This window comes from Papio anubis, chromosome 1, assembly GCF_008728515.1.
Source record: "Papio anubis isolate 15944 chromosome 1, Panubis1.0, whole genome shotgun sequence".
Classification (NCBI taxonomy): Eukaryota; Metazoa; Chordata; class Mammalia; order Primates; family Cercopithecidae; genus Papio; species Papio anubis.
In genome coordinates this window covers 27536522-27560192 of record NC_044976.1, presented here as the reverse complement: position 1 = coordinate 27560192, position 23671 = coordinate 27536522, and the positions used below count along the sequence as shown (strand labels likewise).

The 23671-nt window shown below is 49.5% G+C and overlaps 1 protein-coding gene across 4 annotated transcripts in view; it reads left to right on the top strand.

Annotated features, from left to right (window-relative positions):
• Positions 1-13512, top strand: part of MECR (mitochondrial trans-2-enoyl-CoA reductase) — a 37137-nt gene extending 23625 nt beyond the window's left edge. For 3 of the 4 annotated variants that reach the window (XM_031666297.1, XM_031666312.1, XM_031666314.1), the window contains 7 exons: positions 662-805; positions 4134-4236; positions 5313-5415; positions 6740-6813; positions 11068-11128; positions 11312-11384; positions 13150-13512. In XM_031666297.1, coding sequence (XP_031522157.1) covers positions 662-805; positions 4134-4236; positions 5313-5415; positions 6740-6813; positions 11068-11128; positions 11312-11384; positions 13150-13307 — 716 coding nt within the window. In that variant the 3' untranslated portion in view covers positions 13308-13512. The remainder of the gene's footprint in view (positions 1-661; positions 806-4133; positions 4237-5312; positions 5416-6739; positions 6814-11067; positions 11129-11311; positions 11385-13149) is intronic. The other variant, XM_031666307.1, reaches the window with a different exon arrangement.
• The last annotated feature ends 10159 nt before the right edge of the window (positions 13513-23671 follow it).

Genomic DNA, 23671 nt, shown 5'->3' with positions numbered 1-23671 from the left:
CCAGCTGGTCTTGAGCTTCTGGCCTCAAGCAGTCCTCCCACCTTGCCTCCCAAAGTGCTGAGATTATAGGCATGAGCCACCACACCCCATTTTTACTACATGTTTAAGATCAGAATAACTATCTAATTTGGGCCGGGCACAGTGGCTCATGTGTATAATCCCAGCACTTAGGGAAGCTGATGCAGGTGAATCACCTGAGACCAGGAGTTCAAGACCAGCCTGAGCAACAAGGCAAAACCTTGTCTCTACTACAAATAAATAAATTAGCCATGTATGGTCGTGCACGCCTGTAATCCCAGCGACTCAAGGGGCTGCAGTGTGAGAATCACTTGAACTCAGGAGGCGGAAGTTGCAGTGAGCCGAGATCTCACCACTGTACTCCAGCCTGGGCTACAGACAGAGACTCTGTCTCTAAAAAAAAAAAAAAAAAAAAAAAAAATTTTAAAAATAACAATCTATTTTGCATAATTATCATGAGGATTCAGACATTCAGAGGAACATCCAGATTTTCTTCTTTTTCTAAACATCCTGGATGCTATCCTGGATGCTTCCAGTGGATACTATCCATTATCCTGGCTGCTCATTGGCCAAGGAGAGTGAGCTGGGGTTGAATGTGCTCACAGCTCCTTCCTTATGATCCTGGTCTCATCCTCTGACTCAGGAACCTGGCGGACCGAGGCTGTGTTCAGCGAGGAAGCACTGATCCAAGTTCCGAGTGACATCCCTCTTCAGAGCGCTGCCACCCTGGGCGTCAATCCCTGCACAGCCTACAGGATGTTGATGGACTTCGAGCAGCTGCAGCCAGGTAGGAACCCGGAGTTAGGGGAGCAGGTCAGGGTCTCCCAACTAGGGTGCCACTCACATCCTGACCCCAAGGCCAGGAGAACTTGCAAGGTGGAGGTTTTGACGGGGTGATGGACCTCTCACCCGGGTGAATGTTGTTGCTTTCACGTAGAAAGATGTTAGCTTGGTTCCTAGGAAACATGCCGAAACCTCACGAGGAGTACACTCTCGAAAACTGCTGCAGGGTCACATTCCCTAGAGCTTGGGATTGAATTCTGTCATTCAGCAAAAATGTGTTGAGCTGTGTTAAGCTCTGGGATACAAAGCCAGACAAGATAGACACAGTCCCTGTGTTTTCAGTAAAACGCTGAACTTAGTGTTAATAATTCCACTCAGCGTTTACATAGCACTTTCCAGTTCACAGAAGTGCCTTGACAGGCATTATCCCCATTGAGTGCATTAAATCTTCAAAGCGTTGCAGTGCGGTTGGTACCATCATTGGTTAAGAGCTCAAGCTTTGGGCAGATAACCTGGATCTGACCCCAGGCTTCACCTTTCCCTGACTGTGAATTCGCCTCTCAAATCATCAGATTTTTCTTCTGTAAAATGGAGAATAAAGAACATGGAGGGTGAAACACTACAGCATAACACTTCACACAGTGCTGGGCATGCAGTGCAGAGACTGTCCACTGCTTTTATTCGTCTTCCCTTTCATAAATGGGAAAACTGAGGTCCAGAGAGGTAAACTATTTGCATGAGATCAGCCAGCAGGTAAATGACAAAGCCAAGTGTTTCATTTGGATTTCCCTGAAAGTGGAGCCTAAGACCAGGACTGGGTGCAGACAGTTTGTTTCGGAAGCAGAAATGAGGGGGAGTGGGGAGAGTGAGACAGAGATGGAGGCAAAGCCCATGAAGCCCGGTTACTGCTATGGGCAACTACTGCTCAGGCTGTTTTTTTTGAGACGGAGTCTCACTCTGTCGCCCAGGCTGGAGTGCAGTGGCATGGGCTCACTGCAACCTCCGCCTCCCGGTCTCAAGGGACTATAGCTTGGGATTGCCACCACATCCAGCTAATTTTTGAATTTTTAGTAGAAACAGGGTTTCACCATATTGGCCAGGCTCGTCTTAAGCTCCTGACCTTGTGATCCGCCCACCTCAGTCTCTCAAAGTGCTGGGGTTACAGACATGAGCCACCCCCCCACTGGCCTGCTCAGTCTTGCTGGGGGCCCTCTGAAGACTCTCATAGAACCCACCACAGAATTAACCCTTAAGGCTGGACATGGTGGCGGCACCTGTGATCCCAGCTACTCAGGAGGCTGAGACAGGAGAATCGCTTGAACCCGGGAGGCAGAGGTTGCAGTGAGCCGAGATTGTGCCACTGCACTCCAGCCTGGGCGACAGAACAAGACCCATCTCAAAAAAGAAAAACTAACCCTTGAATGATGAGTTTTCCACTAATTCTCACACCCCATTGTTTAAGGGTCACCCTAAGGGCATTAACTTTCTGGGCTGCCTCTGCACACCGTGCACATCCGTGAGGCGCAGTGGCTGTAGAACTCACCCAAGCCACCTCTCATGCCAGTGAGGAAACTGAGGCCCAGAGCTGTTGGAGTGTGATGAAACATGGTGCCCAGCCACTGTCCAAGGCCTGGCTGAAAGCCGATGCCAGTTCCCACAAAGAGAAATATAGGTTTCTCACAACTATGACAGAGGAGTCCTGGGAGCATTTGGTAGAGAAAGACAGTGGCTGTGACCAGGGACCTTTGCTGGAGTCCTAGTGCAGCAGATGCTTTGTTTGCCTGCGTCCCATGCCCTAAAGCCACCTCCCATTTGGGCTGCAGCTGTGGTAACAGATCTAGGCATTTCAACGCTGCCCACCCTAAGTACCCACTGTGCACCTCTCCACTTTCCTGCCTCAAGGCTGATGTGGCCAGAACTGTTGAGTCAACTTAGGATCTTGACAAATGGTGAGAATTACATTTTACATTGTGATCAGTTTATACAAATAGGGACATATATATATATATATAATGGAAACCAAAGTTTCGTGAAATACCCTTACTATGTGTGACATACTCTGTTATTTTTTATTCTCCTCTCAATTTTAACTTTTAAAAAATGCTGCTTGCAGCCAACTAGATTGATTCATAATCCACTAGTGGGTGACAACCTGTACGTTGACCCCTGGTGAAGGAGAGTGGGCATTCTTCTTCCAGGAAGTCCTCGATCTCTAGTTTCAGCCCATTGTGTGACAGATCCCTGCTGTCTCTCAAAAACCAGAAAGCATTTCAAAGTCAACAAAGCACTTTCCCGGACATGATGCATTTGACTCTAATCAGGGGCACTTTTTTTTTTTTTTTCATAGAGAGAGTCTTGCTCTGTCACCCAGGCTGGAGTACAGTGGCGTGATCTCGGCTCACGGCAACCTCCACCTCCCGGGTTCAAGCGATTCTCCTGCCTCAGCCTCCCTAGTAGCTGGGATTACATTTTAAGGGAAGGAAACTGAAGTTCACAGAGGTCATAACTTGCCCTGTCTGTTTAGTTACAATCATTGGTGAAACTGAGACTTATGCCCAGGTCCATCTCATTCCAGAGCCCACATTTTTCCCAGCATGTCACCCTGCCTTCCCCAATGGCCAGGTCCAAAGCTAAACCTGGGCTTTGCCACAAAACTGTAGGACCCTGTTTCAGGGGCTGCCAATTTCTCCAGCACAGCTCTAATCCCATTTCAAGGCAGTGCGCCTTTATTAAACACCGCGGAGGGGAATAGGGCACGGTCCTTCCCTCTCAAGAAGCTACAAGCTGTTCATAGAAATGGACCTATATACAACAAAGTATAAGACTAAGACGGGGCAGACCATGGTATGTGCATTAATACAGAGGCCCACGGAGCACTTTGGGAGCACATAGAGGGGAAAATCCAGGAAGGCTTCATGAAGGCTACACTTGAGCTGCACTTCAAAGGATCTACAGGATTTCAATAGGAAGGAAGAGAGGAGGGAAACATTGCAAACCAAGGAAATAACCTAAGCAAAGACCTGAGGACATAAAAGTTGGGAGGGTTATGAAGGCTATAAAATCTTTTCCATAGCAGGGCAGGGTCTAAATTATGTCCAGTGTAGATGCTGAGTTACCAAGTCCTGGGAGGCATCGTGAGTGTTGTGGAAGTTTAAGAGGCATTAGGGGAACAGTGAGAAACAATGTAAGCTCTGAGAAGACTCAGCAGCCAGGTCCTGGGTCCCTGTTGAGCCTGAGGACTCCCTTGCCTACAGTAGGATCCCTGGCTGGAAGCCTTTGATCTATTGCAGATCTATACAGGGCTTGATTTGGTTCTCTTCCTGGCTCCACAGGGGATTCTGTCATCCAGAATGCATCCAACAGCGGAGTGGGGCAAGCAGTCATCCAGATCGCCGCAGCCCTGGGCCTAAGAACCATCAATGTGGTCCGAGACAGGTGTGTGGGGAGCAGGCTTCATCCCAGACCACGACTTCGGCCTTTCCCACCTCCCATCACTGCGGTGCCCACTTGTACACCAGAGGGCGCCCTTGCATAAGCATAAACTGGCCTTAGGTGTCACTAACAGAGTTGGTGGCTGAAACAGATGAGTCAGCCCTAAGAAATGAAGTCCAGCTGGCTTTTGGTGATAGGATGAGTGAATCTGAAATGTAAAGAGAGGGCAGGAAGGAGGTGGAGACTGCTCTTACTGAACGGCTAAGACTTTCTGAGACTCTTGGCTTGTGATAACCTCATGTTTTCAAAACCCCAGTTCATATTTGGGAATGTTTTGAGCTCTATTATTCTTTCTGTGAACCGTCTAACCCAAGGCCCCTTTACCCTTGCTTTTGTGTGGTACTTGGAAGTGCACTAAATACATGCAGGAAGGAGACAGAGGCAGGTTTATCATCTGTCTTTTACAGATGAGGAAACTGAAGTTTCAGAGAGCAGCTTGCCCTGGAAGACACAGCAAGTCAGTAACAGACTCGGTTTCCTCACTCTCCATCGTATCGTCCAGTTTCTCTAAGCCTCACTGTTCATGAATGTGGCTGTGGCTGTCATGGAAGCCCAGTCTTAGTATAATTGACACCAGCTTCAGTTCCTCACTTGTACTAACAAAAATCATTCCGTTTGCCTTAACCAAAGAGACCCAGGACCACTCCCGGGCTAGAGTGTGTGTGCACAACACTCTGAAGAGCCCTTGAAAAGAGGGGGAAGTGGAGTTTGTCTTTTCAGAGGAAGAAATCAGGAAGTTAAGTGACTTCTCCCTGGGCACAGATGGCTTCTAGCACTATTGAGCTGTCAGGGCCTGTGGAAGCCACCCAGTCTCACTCTGTTTCCAGTGAGGAGACAGCCAAGAGCTATTGAAGCCGAATGAAATTAGGTGGCTGGTCCCTGCTCAAGCCTGGCTTAAACCTAACCCCAGCTTCCTGCAAAAAGAAGCATGGGTTCTCCCAGCTGTGGTAGAGGGGTCCTGGGAGACTTTGGTGGAAAAAGCCGGCAGATGTGACCAGGGAACTATATTTGGTTTCCAGACCTGATATCCAGAAGCTGAGTGACAGACTGAAGAGTCTAGGAGCTGAGCATGTCATCACAGAAGAGGAGCTAAGAAGGCCCGAAATGAAAAACTTCTTTAAGGTACCTAGTAAGAGGGACATTGCCCCTCCAGTCCATGCACATCTCCCTGAAGAAAGTTGACATGCATTAGAGAAGCTGGGGACTGGCACCATTGTTCCTCTCTGGAAACCTCCCTTTGCCTCTTCTTGGTTGGTTAAAGCCCGTTCCCCCAGCCAGGCGGCAAGCAGCATGCATTAAGTGCCCAGATGCTGGGAGGGAGGCACGAGAAACAAACAGAGTTTAGGAAACCCAGTGTGACTTGCAGTTTTAAACATTTGTGGTGGGCCATGTCAGCCCACATGTGTGACTCTGAGAACTGGCAGGAGAGGACCTGAGGAAACAGAGACACAGAAAGAGAAAGGAAAGAAGTAACCTTTCCCAACTACCTGCCTTAATTTTATCTGATAATTTCCACAAAAGCTATTCAAAGGAATTGCTATCTGTTTTACTTAGAAAAGAGGAAGTGCTTAACCAAAATCATATAGTTTATAAGGGGGAGAGTCAGAGCTGGCCTCAGTCTCTCTGAACTGAAAGCCTCTTAACCTTCAAGAACCTCCACCCTACAACATGCCTAGTAAGGGACCAGACCCTCAGCCCCTTTTTACTGAACCATCAGGAGGAACCAAAGACACACACTCAAGAGCGTGCACTTCTTGCAAACATTTCTGAAGCAGTAGATCAGCATATATAATATTAGCCAAGTCACAAGGACTGAAAAGGGGAGCACACAGGGAACCAAAGCCCACCAAACTGCATGCAGATGCCCTTTGCCTATTCTTTCCCAGAGAAGATGAGTTCTGCCAGATCCTAAAATGGACAACAGGATTAAGTTGCTACAGAAAAGGCCCTTCTTGGCCAGATGAGGTGGCTCATGCCTGTAATCCCAACACTTTGGGAGGCCAAGGCAGGCGGATTGCTTGAGTCTGAGAGTTTGAGGCTAGCCTGAGCAACATAGTCTCTGTCTCTACAAAAAAATTTTTAACTATCTGGGCATCATGATACACATCTGCAGTCCTAGCTACTCGGGAGGCTGAGGTGGGAGGATTGCTTGAGCCTGGGAGGGTGAGGTAGCAGTGAGCCATGATTGCACCACTGCACTCCAGCCTGGGTAACAGAGTGAGACCCTGTCTTAGGAAGAAAAAGAAAAAAGAAAGGAAAGACCCTTCCTAAGCAGAGAAAAAGGTGAGTTCAAAGGCATAAACACATACACGCGTGCATGCACGCAAACAAAGGCATAAACATCTCATTTTATTTACTCCCTCCTTCTAACACAGCACTTGGGCAAGCTTCAGACCCCACATGTAGAGGGGGGTCGCTCCCTCACTGCACTTTTGTTGCTTTCCAGGACATGCCCCAGCCACGGCTTGCTCTCAACTGTGTCGGTGGGAAAAGCTCCACAGAGCTGCTGCGGCAGTTAGCGTAAGTCCCTTGGGCCTGCAGGTCCAGCTCGCCGGAACTCTCCAGGTCTTTAGCTGGGATGACCATCAAGTGACCGAGTCCCAGTGGCCAGTTCAAGCCAAGACCAGGTCAGCACAATGTTAAGTGGAAACTAGGACCAAAGTCATCCAGCTATCTGGGCACTGCTTTCTCAGCCTCCTCCTTTGTAGATGACCAAAAGGCCTATCCAGCTTTATTTTTCCAAGGGACCCCAGAAGTAGACTGCTAAGCTGTCTGCCATAGAGGAATAGTCAAGGATTTATAACCTAGGGATGTCTGAAAAAGTCACTTAGTCCTAGCTTATTTAACCTTCCAAATTTGTACTAGCTTTTAAAATAGATTCTAATTTTAAAGGGAACATTATGCTTATTACAAAACATTTTGAAAACATGTGAAATTGCAAAGGAAAACTTAAGCATAAAAGTTTCCTGTTGGCTGGGACTGTGGCTCATGCCTATTATCCCAGTACTTTGGGAGGCCAAGGAGAAAGCATCACTTGAGGCCAGGAGTTCGAGACCAGCCTGGGTAACACAGTGAGACCCGATCACTACAAAAAAAATTTTAATTTTTTTTTTTTTAAGTTACCTGGCTAGGCATGGTGGTTCATGCTTATAAAATCCCAACAAGACGAGCAGATCACTTGAGGTCAGGAGTTTAAGACCAGCCTGGCCAACATGGCGAAACTCCATCTCTACTAAAAATACAAAAAAACTAGCTGGGTGTGGTGGCAGGCATCTGTAATCCCAGCTACTCGGGAGGCTGAGGCACAAGAATCATTTGAATCCAGGAGGTGGAGGTTGCAGTGAGCTGAGATCACACCATTCTACTCCAGCCTGGGTGATAGAGGGAGATTCCATCTCAAAAAAGAAATAAAAGTTACCTATCACCCCACCACCAAGGGGGATAAGCCTTGTTGACAATATTAATGCATGTCCTTCATTCTTCTTTCCTTTAATATAAGCTTCTAGGCCAGGCATGATGGCTCACGCCTATAATCCCAGCACTTTGGGAGGCTGAGGCGGGCGGATCATGAGGTCAGGAGGTTGAGACCATCCTGGCTAACACAGTGAAACCCCGTCTCTGCTAAAAATACAAAAAATTAGCTGGGTGTGGTGGCGGGCGCCGTAGTCCCAGCTGCTGGGGACGCTGAGGCAGGAGAATGGCATGAACCCAGGAGGTGGAGCTTGCAGTGGGCTGAGATCGCACCACTGCACTCCAGCCTGGGCGACAGAGGGAGACTCCGTCTCAAAAATAAATAAATAAATAAAATAACCTTCTTGAGCTAGAGTGTGCGTAAAAAGACACTTCCTAACTAAGGCAGGAACCCCCTCAGTAGCACGGATTCAGCTAGCACATACTTGCTGAGCACTTACTAGCTACCAGGCACAGAGAGGGCCGTGGCACTGATGCGCCCTCTGAGATCTCACAGGCTAGATGAGCAGGCGAGTCACGTGGCCAGAGCGCTGTGGTGAGTATTCATCATGCACCAGACTGTGCAGTGCTTGACTTACCCCTCCCACAACCACCTAGACAGGGGGTGCAGTTCTAATCTCTGTTTTATACTTTTCAAAAATGAGGCCCAGGCCGGGTGCAGTGGCTCATGCATGTAAACCTAGCACTTTGGGAGGCCGAGGCAAGTGGATCACCTGAGGTCAAGAATTCGAAACCAGCCTGGCCAACATGGTGAAACCTCGTCTCTACTAAAAATACAAAAATTAGCCAGGCATGGTGGTAGACACCTGTAATCCCAGCTACTTGGGAGGCTAAGGCAGGAGAATCGCTTGAACCCAGGAGGTGAAGGTTGCAGTGAGCCAAGATCGTGCCATTGCATTCCAGCCTGGGCTTCAGAGACAGACTGTGTCTCAAAAAAAAAAAAAAAAAAAAACCAGGCTCAAAGAGGTCAGGTACCTGGCCCAAAGTCTAGTCAGCAGGAGAGCCAGGCTTGACCCCACATTTGAGCACACCGCTTCAGCCCTATACCTGACAGCCCCGGTGGCAGACCTCAATCCCAATGTCATTGCAGGAGGAAGCGTTGTGCAGTAGTTATGAGTGTAGGCACTGGAGTCAGAATGACTGGGTTCAAGCCCCAGCTCTGTCTGTGACTTACTAGCTGTGGGCCTATGGAAAGTTAGGCAATACGTGAAAAGCAATCCAGGCCTCCGTCTCTTCATCTTTAAAATGGGGGTTTTATAAACCCTCTGCCTCTGAAGGGTAATCTAACACAGGAACCCCCACGCCTCAGACCAGTGCCAGTTCGTGGCCTGTTAGGAACCAGGTCACGCAGCAGGAGGTGAGCGGTGGGTGAGCGAGCATGGCTCCCTGAGCTCTGCCTCCTGACAGATCAGCAGCAACATTCGATTCTCATAGGCCTGTGAACCCTGTTGTGAACCACGCATGCAAGGGATCCAGGTCCCGTGCTCCTTATGAGAATCTAATGCCTGAGGATCTGAGGTGGAACAGTTTCATCCCAAAACCATCTTCCTTCCTCCAGTCCACGGAAAAATCGTCTTCCATGAAACCGGTCCTGGTGCCAACAAGGTTAGGGACCACTGGTCTAAAGGACACTGGGTGATATACAAATTGCTGTACAAATGATGGATGGGCTTCAGCTTTCTCATCTCTAAAACAAGGTTGTTACGAGGATTCCCTGAGGCAGTACATGCAAAATGCTTAGAACTGTGCCTGGCACATAGTAGAAGCCTGGTAAGTGTTAGCTACTAGTCTGATTAGACCAAGTGCAGCAGGGATACAGAGGAGAGAGGGCTTGGCTCCCAGGAGCTACTTTCTACAGCAGGTGGCAGTCGAGGGGCACTTAAGACCAAACTACCCAGCAGCCTCAGGGACAGAAGTACCTGCCCTAGGACAGCAGCTCCTTCCATTCGGTAGTTTTCAAAGTCTACCTTGTATTGTCCCCAAATGTGCTTGAAGTCATCCTTGATCAACAGACTCCTAGAAGAGCCAGGGAGTGGGGAGGGGAACACAGGTTAAGTCAAGCATGTGAACTCCAGGCTTATTCACTTAGAAATTATATTAGCTTCACTCCCGTATGTCAGCTGACGTCGGGGTGTGGGTGTCAGACAGCAGGTACTGAGAAGGCACCTCCTGCAGTGAGAGGACGCTTGTCATTGTTCCCTCCACCATCCACATCACTCCTTATCTGTAGATATCTGTAGAGCTGTTTCCTCACATTGATTCTTAGAATGAGCATTGACAGATGAAGAGATGAGGTCTGGGCCATTTTCACTGCATCACCCAAGGTCGGACACCTGTAGTGAAAGCAGAGCCAAGGCTGAACTCAGGCCTCGAGCTCATCTGGGGAGAGCAAGTTTCTTTTCAGCACTTAATCAAAGCCTGACTGGTTGGGTTAGATCAGTGGATTCCCAACCCTGGCTAAACATCCAAGTCATCCAGATGGGGGGTGTGTGTGTGTTTAATATACATTCTTGTATCCTGATTCATTGGGTCTGGGATTGGACCTAGGAATCTGGTTTGTTGTTTTGTTTTATACTGAGACAGTCTCACTGTGTTGCCTAGGTTGGAGTGCAGCAGTGCAATCTCGGCTCACTGCAGCCTCAACCTCCCAGTCTCAAGTGATCCTCCCACCTCAGCCTCCTGAGTGGGACCACAGGCATGTACCACCATGCGCAACTAATTTTTTTTATTATTATTTGTAGACACAGGGTCTCACTGTGTTGCCCAGGCTGTTCTCAAACTCCTGGGCTCAGGCAATCCTCCCACCTTGGCCTCCCAAAGCACTGGTATTACAGGTGTGAGCTGCCATCCCCAGCATTTATTTATTTATTTATTTTCTGAGATAGGGTCTCACTCTGTTGCCCAGGCTAGGGTGCAGTAGTGTGATCAGGGCTCACTGCAGCCTCACTTTCACGCCCTCAAGTGATTCTCCCACCTCAGCCTCCCAAGAAGCTGAGACTACAGGCATGCCACCTTGCCCGGCTAATTTTTTGTACTTTTTTAATAGAGATGGGGTCTCCTTTTGTTGCCTAAGCTGGTCTTGAACTCCTGGGCTCAAGTGATCCACCTGCCTCAGCCTCCCAAAGTGCTGGAATTATAGGCATGAGCCACTGCACCCAGCCGGAATCTGTATTTTTCAACCTTCCCCAGAGATTCTGAGAGCAGGGTTTAGGAACCAGGGTTGAAGCAGAAGCACCATGGCAGGTTCAGGAAGGGCTCTGTCTCTACTTTGCACCCAGTCTTTGTTCTCTTTGGACTCTTTAGGCGTGGAGGAACCATGGTAACCTATGGGGGGATGGCCAAGCAGCCCGTCATAGCCTCTGTGGTAAGCTGGGTCGGAGGGAGGCATGCCTGGAGCCAGGCCAGACACCTCAGCCAGGCCACATCCCCTGGCACGACAGCGGTCTAAACTTAGGCAATGCCCCGTCCCTGGAGGGGAGTCTGTACCCTTAAGCGATGCCTGAAGTTCTTGCCCTCAGAGCCCAGCATGTCCTTCCTGTGTCCACAGAGCCTGCTCATTTTTAAGGATCTCAAACTTCGGGGCTTTTGGTTGTCCCAGTGGAAGAAGGACCACAGTCCAGGTGAGTGCACGGCCCAGTGCAAGGAGTCACAGATGAGGGCAGTGCCTAAAAATGGCAGCAGAAATGACCAGCTACTGAGCCCTGGAGGGGTGATTGGGTCCCCAGTCCCACAGAAGGATCAAAGAGAATAGCGTTAGGCCAGCTACAGTCAGCAAATAGTTATTGGACTAAACTAGGTTAGTCTTAGGGGCACAGGACAAAACAGACACTGCCCCCATCCTGAAGAGCTGACAGTGGGGAAAGATGGATAGCAAAGTAGAGAGAATAGACTCTGGAGCCAGCCTGCCTGGGTTCAAATCTGCTTCCACACTACTGGGTAGAGGTTCTGCCTAGACAGTGGTGGGACCCTGGGCAAGTTACTTAATCTCTGCCTCAGTTTAAATTCATAAGTTTAAACTCTTGTTAGCCGTGTTTGACAGAGGAGGAAATCGAGGTTCAGAGTGGTTAAGTAGTATGCCCAAAGTCACCTCCCCACGGGGAGGGATGCAGCCAGGATGTGAACAGATCATCTCCTGTTCATCTCCTGGAGGACTGGCTCCCTAGAGTGGGATCTCCAAACTCAGGATGAAGAATAACATGGGATTATCCAAGTGAAGGGGAGGAAGGTGGTAGTGTGAATACAGTGTTTCAGGCAGAAAAAATCGAAAATCGTATGTGCACTGAAGTGCTTCCGAGCGACCTGGAGTGCTAGATCTGAGCTGGGGCTGAGAAATTGGGTGAGTGGGTTGTGACCAGGTTACAAAAGGCCTTATAAACCTGATTAAGGCATTCAGACTCACTGGGGTTTTTTTGCTGTTTTGGGGGGTTATTTGTTTTGAGACAAGGTATCGCTCTGTTGCCCTGGCTGGAGTGCAGTGGTGTGTTCACAGCTCACTACAGCCTCAACCTCCTCGGGTCAGGTGATCCTCCCCTCAGCCTCCCAAGTAGCTAGGACCACAGGCACATGCCACCATGTCCAGCTAGTTTTTGTATTTTTAGTAGAGATGGGGTTTCATCATGTTGCCCAGACTGGTCTCAAACTCCTGGGCTCAAGGGATCCACCCGCCTCAGCCTCCCAGAGTGCTGGGATTATAGGCATGATTTACCGCGCCCAGCCAAGACTCACTCTTAAAGGCAACTGAGGAGCCACTGAAGTGTTTTAACCAGTAGATATGACTAGATTTGAAGGTTGAATGAATTTATGTCTATGGAAAAACACTTCTCAGCTAAGGCCTTCACTTCTCAACTTCCTGTACCATATAGGGTCCTTCAGAGGAGGCAGGCCCAGGGAGGGGATGTTGGTGGCCTCAGGTCGTGGGGTTCTAAGGGAGTCCTGGGCTCTCAGGGAGAGCTCCTTTTCCTGAGCAGAGCTCGACTGTTCCACATCACTTGGCATGCCAGGCACACCCACTCCCTCCCTGTGCCTCCTCTGGCCTCCCTGCCTCCGCCATCCTTCTCCTCCCACCATTCAGTGCTCCTGGCTCCACTGCAGTTAGGTTCTGTGAGTCTGTGCCATCTTAATCACCACTCTGAAGAGTGGTCTTTGCCTGCCTGCCCCTCAGACCGTAGAGCCACTCCTGTGTTCCTCTCTCCCCACCTGGACCTCACTGTCCTAAAGACAGGCAGGGACCAGGCTGCCTCCACAGCCACCCCATCCTTGGCACAGCCAGGACTCAAGGCTTTATTGGAGCTCGGTGCCAGCTCCTGTCCATAGGGCAGCCCCGTGCCACATCTCACCAATCTCCAGCTGCTGTTCCCCTGTCTGATTTCCTCCAACCTCCCGCAGACCAGTTCAAGGAGCTGATCCTCACACTGTGCGATCTCATCCGCCGAGGCCAACTCACAGCCCCTGCCTGCTCCCAGGTCCCGCTGCAGGACTACCAGTCTGCTTTGGAAGCCTCCATGAAGCCCTTCATGTCTTCAAAGCAGATTCTCACCATGTGATCATCCCAAAAGAGCCGGAGTGACGTGAGAAGGGAAGCAGATCTGAGGGGCTGGGTGCAGGCCCCTCAGTCGGGGTTCCCACCTTCCCCAGACTACTGCTCTCCTCACTGCCTCTTCCTATTAGGAGGATGGTGAAGCCAGCTGTGGTTTTCCCCAGGGCCAGCCTTAAGGTATCTAATAAAGTCTGAACTCTTCCTTCCAAAAAGTAGAAGTCATCCCTGTCAAGGACCGTCACTCTGCACTGGTCAGCTCACAGCACCAAGAGGCCCCCTTCCTGCTTTTCTGTCACGTGTTCCCCCAGTAATCATTTTCTGACCACCCTGAAAGCAAAGCCTGGGTGGACACTGCCAGGGCAAAGACCAGTAGGCCACCATCCCTGGCTTCAAGCTGCACAAGCCCACAGAGGAGGGTCCTGTAGAACGAGCACTTTGCTGTGCTTCTCAGGAGTGTGCAGCCCGGTCCAGGGCTTCGGGAGGATCAGCTGCACGGAAGAGTCAATGCCAGGCTGAGGTCATCAGAGCCCTGAGGAACGAGGACGTGGGGTCTCCACTCTCATGGAACTGCCGTTCTAACTGAAGACAAAGACAGTATACCAGTGGTTCTCAACCAGGGGCAATTTTACCCCCAGGAGACATTTGACAATGTCTGGGAATATTTCTGGCAGTCACAGCTTGGGGAGGAGGTTGCTACTGGCATCTAGCAGGCAGAGTGAGTACTGCTGTTAAACCCACCACAGGACACGCAACAGCCTCCTGCAACAAAGAATTACCCGGGCCGGGCGCGGTGGCTCAAGCCTGTAATCCCAGCACTTTGGGAGGCCGAGGTGGGTGGATCACGAGGTCAGGAGATCGAGACCATCCTGGCTAACATGGTGAAACCCCGTCTCTACTAAAAATACAAAAAATTAGCCGGGCGTGGTGGCGGGCGCCTGTAGTCCCAGCTACTCGGAGGCTGAGGCAGGAGAATGGCGTGAACCTGGGAGGCGGAGCTTGCAGTGAGCCGAGATCGCGCCACTGCACTCCAGCCTGGGTGACACAGCACGAGACTCCGTCTCAAAAAAAACAAAGAATTACCCAAGGCCTGGCACGGTGGCTCACACCTGTAATACCAGTACTTTGGGTAGCCAAGGCGAGCGGATCACTTGAGCCCAGGAGTTCAAGGTCAGCCTAGGCAACATGGTGAAACGCCATCTCTACAAAAAATACAAACATCAGCCACCCGTGGTGCTGTGCACCTGTAGTCTCAGCTACTCGGGAGGCTGAGGTGAGAGGATTACCTGAGCCTGGGAGGTCTAGACTGCAGTGAGCCATGATCATGCCACTGCACTCCAGCCTAGGCGACAGAGCAAGACCCTATCTCAAAAAAAAAAAAAATTCAGCTCCCAAATGTTCAATGTTCATGAGGTCATTGATAAACCCTGCATTAAACAGTCTCACAGTAATTACCATAGTGACTAATGCTGTAAAGAAGATCTCTGGGGTGCTGTAAGAGCAGAATGAAGATCTTGCCCTAGGCCCCAGGGTCAGGGGTATGCTTCTGTGAAGTTTGAAGGTGGGCCCTGACAAATGAGTGAGCTTTATTCAGGCCGAGAGAAGAGCTTGACATGTGACATATTGGTATTTGCTTCACGATTCATTTGCTCAAAGCAAAGAACAGAGGCTTCAGGGTGTCTCCCTTATCACCTGGCCCTCTGTACCCAGCACTCAGGAGCCTCATTTAGGACTCATTTATTGAGTGCCTAGTGTGTGCCCAAAGCTAAGGATACCAATGAAAGAAGTGCTGCTGGCCCTCAGGTTGCTTAGCCTAGTGTAAGATTGACCAGTACAGTGTAATGATGAGGTCACTGACATGGAGGTGTTCAGAGGGCCTTGGGAGGACACACAGGGGCCCCAGTTCTGCCTGAGGGTATCAAGGAAGGATTCCTAGAGGAGGTATCTTCTACAGCCAGTCTTGAATACCGAGCAGGAAACTGCATATCAAGCAAAGCCAACAGCACATATGAGAGTTCAGAGGCCTGAGAGCCTGGCACTCAGGGAACTGCAGTCAAGTGTAGCTGCTGTCTTAGACATGGAGGAAATGTGGGAACTGAGGTGGGAGACATGGGCGAGGGTCAGATCACAAAGGACCATGATGTCAGGACTTACCCTGAAGCCCTAGGGAGGCACCAAGGGATTTTAGGAGTGGAGCAATATGGAAAAAACTGGCTCAGAAGGTTTTATTTATTTATGTATTTATTTTATTTATTTATTTATTTATTTTTGAGACAAAGTCTCACCCTGTCGCCTGGGCTGGTGTGCAGTGGGGTGATCTCGGCTCTCTGCAGCCTCCGCCTCCCAGATTCAAGTGATTCTCCTACCTCAGCCTTCCGAGTGGCTGGGACTACAGGCGCATGCCACCACACCCGGCTAATTTTTGTATTTTTAGTAGAGACGGGGTTTCACCATGTTGGCCAGGCTGGTCTTGAACTCCTGACCTCGTGATCCACCCACCTCGGCCTCCCAAAGTGCTGGGATTACAGGCGTGAGCCCCCGCGCCCGGCCGGAAGTTTTAATTGCGTGCCAATTTGCACACAGACTCCTAGCATAATCATCTTTTCTTTGGGAGCATCTTGTGTGTCTGCTGGAAAAAAGGACTCAGCTTCAGCCTGGGGCTGGGAAAGGTCTGCATTGCCCTCTGGGGAAAATTTGCCACCTTCTGGGCTCAAGATCAGCCCCAACTCTTTCCTGTTCCCTGTCCTCTAAGTTAATGGGACAAGTGATTATACAGATGATCAATGCAGGCAAGTGAAAAAAGCCTAAGAAGGAGGGAAGGCTGCCAGAGGCCACAGGAGTAAAATTAAGATTAGGTTCTTTTAGGCCAGGTGAGGTGCCTCACACCTATAATTAGCAGGGCGTGGTGGTGTGTACCTGTAGTTCCAGCTACTCAGGAGGCTGAGGCAGGAGAATCACTTGAACCAGGGAGGCAGAGGTTGCAGTGAGCTGAGATCGTGCCACTGCACTTCAGCCTGGGCAAGAGAGAGAGACTCTGTTTCAAAAAAAAAAAAGGATTATTCCAGGGGAATCCGTAAGGTTGGGGTTTAGGGAGAGTGGTGAGCCTTAGTCCTGGTGAAGGAGCAGGCCCCTGGTGCCCACTCTAAGAGTAGGCATACAGGAATGTAAGTAATACCATGCTTCAAGATCTGGAGGAACATGCAGAATGTCCTGAGAACAGTGAAGGCAATGATTCCTTGTACGTTTAGGGGTCTGGAGGTGACATTTGGACTGATCTTTAAAGGATGATTATAATTTACTCAGGGAAGGGTGACAAGCATTACAGACTAAGAGACCAGATTAGGCAGTTGTAGAAACAGGGCATTTATGTTAGAACTGTTTCATTTTCCCCATTCTCTTCCTGAGAATTAAAACCTACCACTTTTAGGTGGGTATATAGTAGGCCGGAATAAACACCGTTTCTCTGCATCCCTTGCAGCTAACAAGATCTGCCCCAAGTGATGTAAGCAGAGGTGTTAGGTGTCAGTTTCTTAAGAACCTCTTTTTTTTTTTTTTTTTTTTTTTTTTAATGGAGAAATGGGGTCTTGCTCTGTCACCTAGGTTGGAGTGCAGTGGCACAATCTCGGCTCACTGCAACTTCCACCTCCCAGGTCCGAGCAATTCTCCTGCTTCAGCCTCCCAAGTCGCTGGGATTACAGGTGCCCGCCACCACGCCCAGCTAGTTTTTGTATTTTTAGTAGAAACAGTGTTTCCCCTTGTTGGAAAGGCCGGTCTTGAACTCCTGACCTTAGGTGATGATCCGCTGGCCTCTGCCTCCCAAAGTGCTGGGATTACAGGTGTAAACCACTGTGCCCAGCCCAGGAACCTCTTTAAAATATAGCTGGCCTGCATCCTGCAACCTTTTCTTCCCCTTCCCCTTCCACCTTCCTTATAGCTGGATATGCAGATGTGATTCCTGGAGTTTACCCAGCCATCTTTGACTATGTTAAGAATGGGACAGCAGGTCAGGCGCGGTGGCTTATGCCTGTAATCCCAACACTTTGGGAGACCAAGGCAGGTGGATCACGAGGTCGAGAGATCAAGAATATGCTGGCCAAGATGGTGAAACCCATCTCTATAAAAATACAAAAATTAGCCGGGCATGGTGGCGGGCACCTGTAATTTCAGCTACTCAGGAGGCTGAGGCAGGAGAATCACTTGAACCTGGGAGGTGGAGGTTGCAGGGAGCCAAGATCCCACCACTGCACTCCAGCCTGGTGACAGAGCAAGACTTCCTCTCAAAAAAAAAAAAAAAAAAAGCTGGGCACGGTGGCTCACGCCTGTAATCCCAGCACTTTGGGAAGCCTAGGCGGGCAGATCACTTGAGCCCAAGAGTTCGAGACCAGCGTGGGCAACATGAGGAGACCCCATCTCTACAAAAATACAAAAATTGCCTGGGCATGGTGGCTCACACCTGTAACCCCAGCCCTTTGGGAAACTGAGGCAGGCAGATCACCTGAGGTCAGTTCGAGACCACCCTGGCCAACGTGGTGAAATCCCATCTATACTAAAAATATAAAAATTAGCCAGATGCAGTGGCTCACACCTATAATCCCAGCACTTTGGGAGGCCGAGGCAGGCAGATCACCTGAGGTCACTTCGAGACCACCCTGGCCAACATGGTGAAACCCCGTCTCTACTAAAAATACAAAACTTAGCTGGGAGTGGTGGTGCACGCCTATCATCCCAGTTTTTCAGGAGGCTGAGGCAGGAGAATCGCTTGAACTCAGCAGGTGGAGGTTGCAGTGAGTCGAGATCGCGCCATTGCACTCCAACCTGGGCAACAAGAGTGACTCTCCTTCTCATACAAAAAACTTAAAATAAAATAAAAATTAGCCAGGCATGGTGGTGGGTGCCTGTAATCCCAGCTACTAAGGAGGCTGAGGCACAAGAATCGCTTGAACCTGGGAGGCGGAAGTTGCAGTGAGCTGAGATCTCACCACTGCACTCCAGCCTGGGTGACACAGCAAGACTCCATCTCAAAAAAAAAAAAAAAAATTACCCAGACTTAGTGGCGTGTGCCTGTAATCTCAGCTATTTGGAGGCTGGGGTGGCAGGATCACTTGAGCCCAGGACGTCAAGGTCTCGGTGAGCTGAGATCAAGATCGAGCCACTACACTCCAGCCTGGGCATCAAAGCAAGACTCTGTCTCAAAAAAAATTCAGACTGAATAATCTCTGTGGAGCTGGGACAGCTCTCCTGGCCCACTAAGTAAATACATTCCCTTTTTTTTTTTTTGAGATGGTGTCTCGCTCCGTCACCCAGGCTGGAGCGCAGTGGCATGATCTTGGCTCACTGCAACCTCCACCTCCTGAGTTCAAGGGATTCTCCTGCCTCAATCTCCCAAGTAACTGGGACTATAGGCGCATGCCACCCTGCCTGGCTAATTTTTCATATATGTGTGTGTGTGTATGTATGTGTGTGTGTGTGTGTGTGTAGAGACAGGGTTTCACCGTGTTAACCAAGATGGTCTCGATCTGACCTCATGATCCGCCTGCCTCAGCCTCCCAAAGTGCTGGGATTACAGGCATGAGCCACCGTGCTGGGCCAATATATTTCTTTTAAATGGCTAAAGGAGGAATTCCTGGCTCCAGGAGATTAAAAGAAGACAAAAAGGCCGGGCACAGTGGCTCACACCTGTAATCCCAGCACTTTGGAAGGCCGCGGCTGGCAGATCACCTGAGGTTGTGAGTTCGATACCAGTCTGACCAACATGGAGAAACCCTGTCTCTACTAAAAATACAAAATTAGGCCAGGCGCGGTGGCTCACACCTGTAATCCCAGCACTTTGGGAGACCGAGGCGGGCGGATCATGAGGTCAGGAGATCAAGACCATCCTGGCTAACACAGTGAAACCCCGTCTCTACTAAAAAAATAGAAAAAATTAGCCTGACGTGGTGGCGGGTGCCTGTAGTCCCAGCTACTTGGGAGGCTGAGGCAGAATGGCGTGAACCCGGGAGGCGGAGCTTGCAGTGAGCCGAGATCGTGCCACTGCACTCCGGCCTGGGCGACAGAGCGAGACTCCATCTCAAAAAACAAACAAACAAACAAAAACAAAAAACAAAATTAGCTGGGCATGGTGACTCATGCCTGTAATCCCAGCCACTTGGGAGGCTGAGGCAGGAGAATCACTTGAACCTGGGAGGCGGAGGTCACAGTGAGCCGAGATGGCACCATTGCACTCCAGCCTGGGTAACAAGAATGAAACTGTGTCTCAAAAAAAAAAAAAAAAAAAAAGACAAATAGGCATTACCTGCTAAAACAAAGCTTGAGCATTATCTGAAGCCCTGTGGCTTCATGACTTCTGGGACCATCCACCCGGTGACTACCTATAGTTGCTGCCATAATATTGGTAAATGGAAGCCAGGCGCAGTGGTTCATGCCTTTAATCCTAACACTTTAGGAGGCCAAGGCGGGCAGATAGCCTCAGGTCAGGAGTTCGAGACCAGCCCGAGCAACATGGAGAAATACTGTCTCTACTAAAAATACAAAATTAGCTGGGTGTGGTGGCGCATGCCTGTAATCCCAGGTACTCGGGAGGCTGAGGCAGGAGAATCACTTGAACCTGGGAGGTGGAGGTTGCGGTGAGCCAAGATCACACCGTTGCACTCCAGCAATGAACAAAACTTCGTCTCAAAAAAAAAAAAAGAAAAAATGTATATATTGGTAAATGGAGGCCGGGTGTAGTGGTTCACGCCTGTAATCCCAACATTTTGGGAGGCCAAGGCAGGCGGATCATTTCAAGTCAGGAGTTTGAGACCAGCCTGGCTGAAATAGTTAAACTCCGTCTCTACTAAAAATACAAAACTTAGCCGGGCATGGTGGCAGGCACCTGTAATCCCAGCTCCTTGAGATGCTGAGGTAGGAGAATTGCTTGAACCCAGGAGGTGGAGGTTTCAGTGAGCCAAAATTGCACCACTGCATTCCAGCCTGGGCAACAGAGTGAGACTCGGTTTCAGGAAAAAAAAAAAAGTAAACTCCAAATCCTTCCCATGATCCTTGAGGCCCCTCAAGATCTGGTCTCTCTAGGAGTTCAAGGCTAACGTGGCCAACATGGCGAAACCCCATCTCAACTAAAAATACAAAACTCAGCCAGGCATGGTGGTGTGCGTCTTTAGTCCCAGCTACTTGGGAGGCTGAAGCAGGAGAATTGCTTGAACCCAAGAGGCAGAAGTTGCAGTGAGCCGAGATCGCACCATTGCACTCCAGCCTGGGCGACTCTGTCTCAAAAAAAAAAAAAAAAAAAAAAATTGATAAGTGTGTTCTGTCTTGGGAGATGAGATAATTACGCCCATTTTCCTCAGGGGAAGACTGAGGCCCAGAAGAATAAAGTTTGGGAGACCGAGGTGCACAGATAACCTGAGGTCAGGAGTTTGAGACCAGCCTGGCCAACATAGTGAAACCCAGTCTCTACTAAAAATACAACAAAAAATTAGCCAGACGTGGTAGCTCATGCCTGTAGTCCCAGCTACTCAGGAGGCTGAGGCACAAGAATCGCTTGAACCCGGAGGCAGAGGTTGCAGTAAGCCAGGATCTTACCACTGTACTCTAGCCTGGGCAACAGAGCGAGACTCGGTCTCAAAAAAGAAAAGAAAAAAGCTCTTGCGTTAACCTGTGTGTGCCAGGCTGTAGTTGTGCATCAGAACACCCACCAGCCCCACACTTATTGTCAGGCCCCATGCCCTGAGTAGAGCACTAGGCCAAGCCAGAGCAGCTGGAAATGGTGGAGAAGAGAAGGTCCAGTCCTGGTACAACATCTGCTTGCATCTGAAGGCAGGAACATTCCTGGTAAGACAGCAGGGCTAGCTGAAAGGTAAGTGGAAAGGAGACATTGGCACCTTCTGAAAGAGAAAAAAGAGATTCTTACAACTTTCCTATGTCATTGAGATATTAATGTCACCACTTTATGGAAGCAGCAGCCTTGAGAGACGTGAAGTGAGTTGTTCCAGATCACACAGCAGGCAGCAGAGCTGGCACTAGAAGCCAGGTCCGCTGACCATATCTGGTCACTACAGCAGACAGTTCCAATTCTTTTGGCTCCACAGGTGGCCTTGGAGGTCACACTCTTCTCAAGACTCCTTGATTTTGTTCTTGACATGTCAACTGGAAGGGAGTTCAAATTTCCCTGAGTCTGTGTCTCATGGGGAGGCATGAGAAAAAGGCAGAATCAGGAGGCCACTGAAGTAGTCCAGGTAAGAGATTATTTATGTATTCATTCAATAAGTATTTTAAACACTCTTTATGTGAAAGGCACTGTTGTTAGGTGCTAGGGATAGAGCAGAAAACAAAAAACAGGGCCCCTGAGACGAACGAGCTTACATTCCAGTGGTGGAGAAAGACCATGCACCAGTAAATAAATAAACAAGGTAATTACAGACTGTGTAGTAAGTGTTGTGAAATATGACAGATAGCATTTGAGATAAGGTGGACAAGGAAGGCCTGAGGCCTGAATTACGTAGCCAGCCATATTCCAGGCAGAGGGAGTAGCACATATAAAAGCCCTGACTGTGAACAGTCTTATGAGGCCTGAACTAGTTTAAGAAGTGGGAATGGAAAGAAGGGATGAATTTGTGAATATTTAGAAGGAATAATCAGAAGGACAGACTGAATGCGGTGGTTGAAGGTTGAACTTTGGCACCTTGCTGATGGTGGTGCCACTTGCATTGGGAAAGGAGGAGCAGGTTTTAGGGACAAGCATTTCCCCTCTGGAGGGCTCTCTTTCCCATCTGTACAATAGGTTAACATAACAACCAAGCTTAGTGCTAGGATTTTTGTTTTGGTGGTTTTTGTTGTTTGTGTGTGTGTGTGCATTTGATAGGGTCTCACTCTGACACCCAGGCTTGAGGACAGTGGCATGATCACAGATCACTGCAGCCTCAACCTGCCTGGGCTCAGGAGATCCCCCCACCTCAGCCTCCCAAGTAGCTGGGACTACAGGCATGCACCATCATGCCTGGCTAATTTTTTTGTTGTTTTTTCTGTAGAGACGGGTTTTCGCCATGTTGCCCAGGCCAGATTGCTAGTTGTTAAGAATGTTATGTTCCTCACACCTTACTGAATTCCAAATGAATTAAAGATTATGGCCGCACGTGGTAGCTCACTCACACCTGTAATTCCAGCACTTTGGGAGGCCCAGGCGGGTGACTCACCCGGGGGGTTGGAAGTTCAAGACCAGCCTGACCAACATGGAGAAACCCCGTCTCTACTAAAAATACAAAATTAGCTGGGCGTGGTGGCACATGCCTGTAATCCCAGCTACTCGGGAGGCTGAGGCAGGAGAATCACTTGAACCCAGGAGGTAAAGGTTGCAGTGAGCGGGGATCGTGCCATTGCACTCCAGTCTGGGCAACAAGAGTTAAACTCTGTCTCAAAAATATACATATAAAAATTAGCTTGGCGTGGTGGCACAGGTCTGTAGTCCCAGCTACTCAGGAGGCTGAGGCAGGAGAACCACGTGAACCCAGGAGGCATAGGTTGCAGTGAGCCAAGATCATGCCACTGCATTCCAGCCTGGGTGACAGAGCAAAACTCTGTCTCAAAAAATAAAATAAAATTAAATTTAAAAAATAATATATAGGAGGTCGGGTGCAGTGGCTCACACCTGTAATCTCAACACTGGGAGGTCGAGAAGGGAGGATTGCTTGAGCCCAGTTGCTTGTTTGTTTCTTTTTTGAGACAAAGTTTCACTCTTGTTGCCCAGGCTGGAGTGCAATGGCATGATCTTGGCTCACTACAGCCTCCGCCTCCTGGGTTCAAGCTATTCTCCTGCCTCAGCCTCCCAAGTAGCTGGGATTACAGGCGCCTGCCACCATGTCCGGCTAATTTTTTGTATTTTTAATAGAGACGGGGTTTCACTCTGTTGACCAGGCTGGTCTCGAACTCCTGACCTCAGGTGATCCACCCACCTCGGCCTCCCAAAGTGCTGGGATTATAGGTTTGAGCCACTGTGCCCGGCCTGAGCCCAGTAGTTTAAGACCAGGCAGGAAAACAACGAGATTCCATCTCTAAAAAAGTAGAATAGGCCGGGCGCTGTGGCCTGTTTTTGAGATGGAGTTTTGCTCTTGTCACCCAGGCTGGAGTGTGATGGCATGATCTCAGCTGACTGCAACCTCTGCCGCCTGGGTTCAAGCAATTCTCTGGCCTCAGCCTCTTGAGTAGCTGAACTACAGGCCCACACCATCACACCTGGCTAATTTTTTGTATTTTTAGTAGAGATGGGATTTCCCCATGTTGACCAGGCTGGTCTTGAACTCGTGACCTCAGGTGATCCTCCTGCCTCGACCTCCCAAAGTGCTGGGATTACAGGCGTGAGCCACCGCACCCAGCCACTAATTA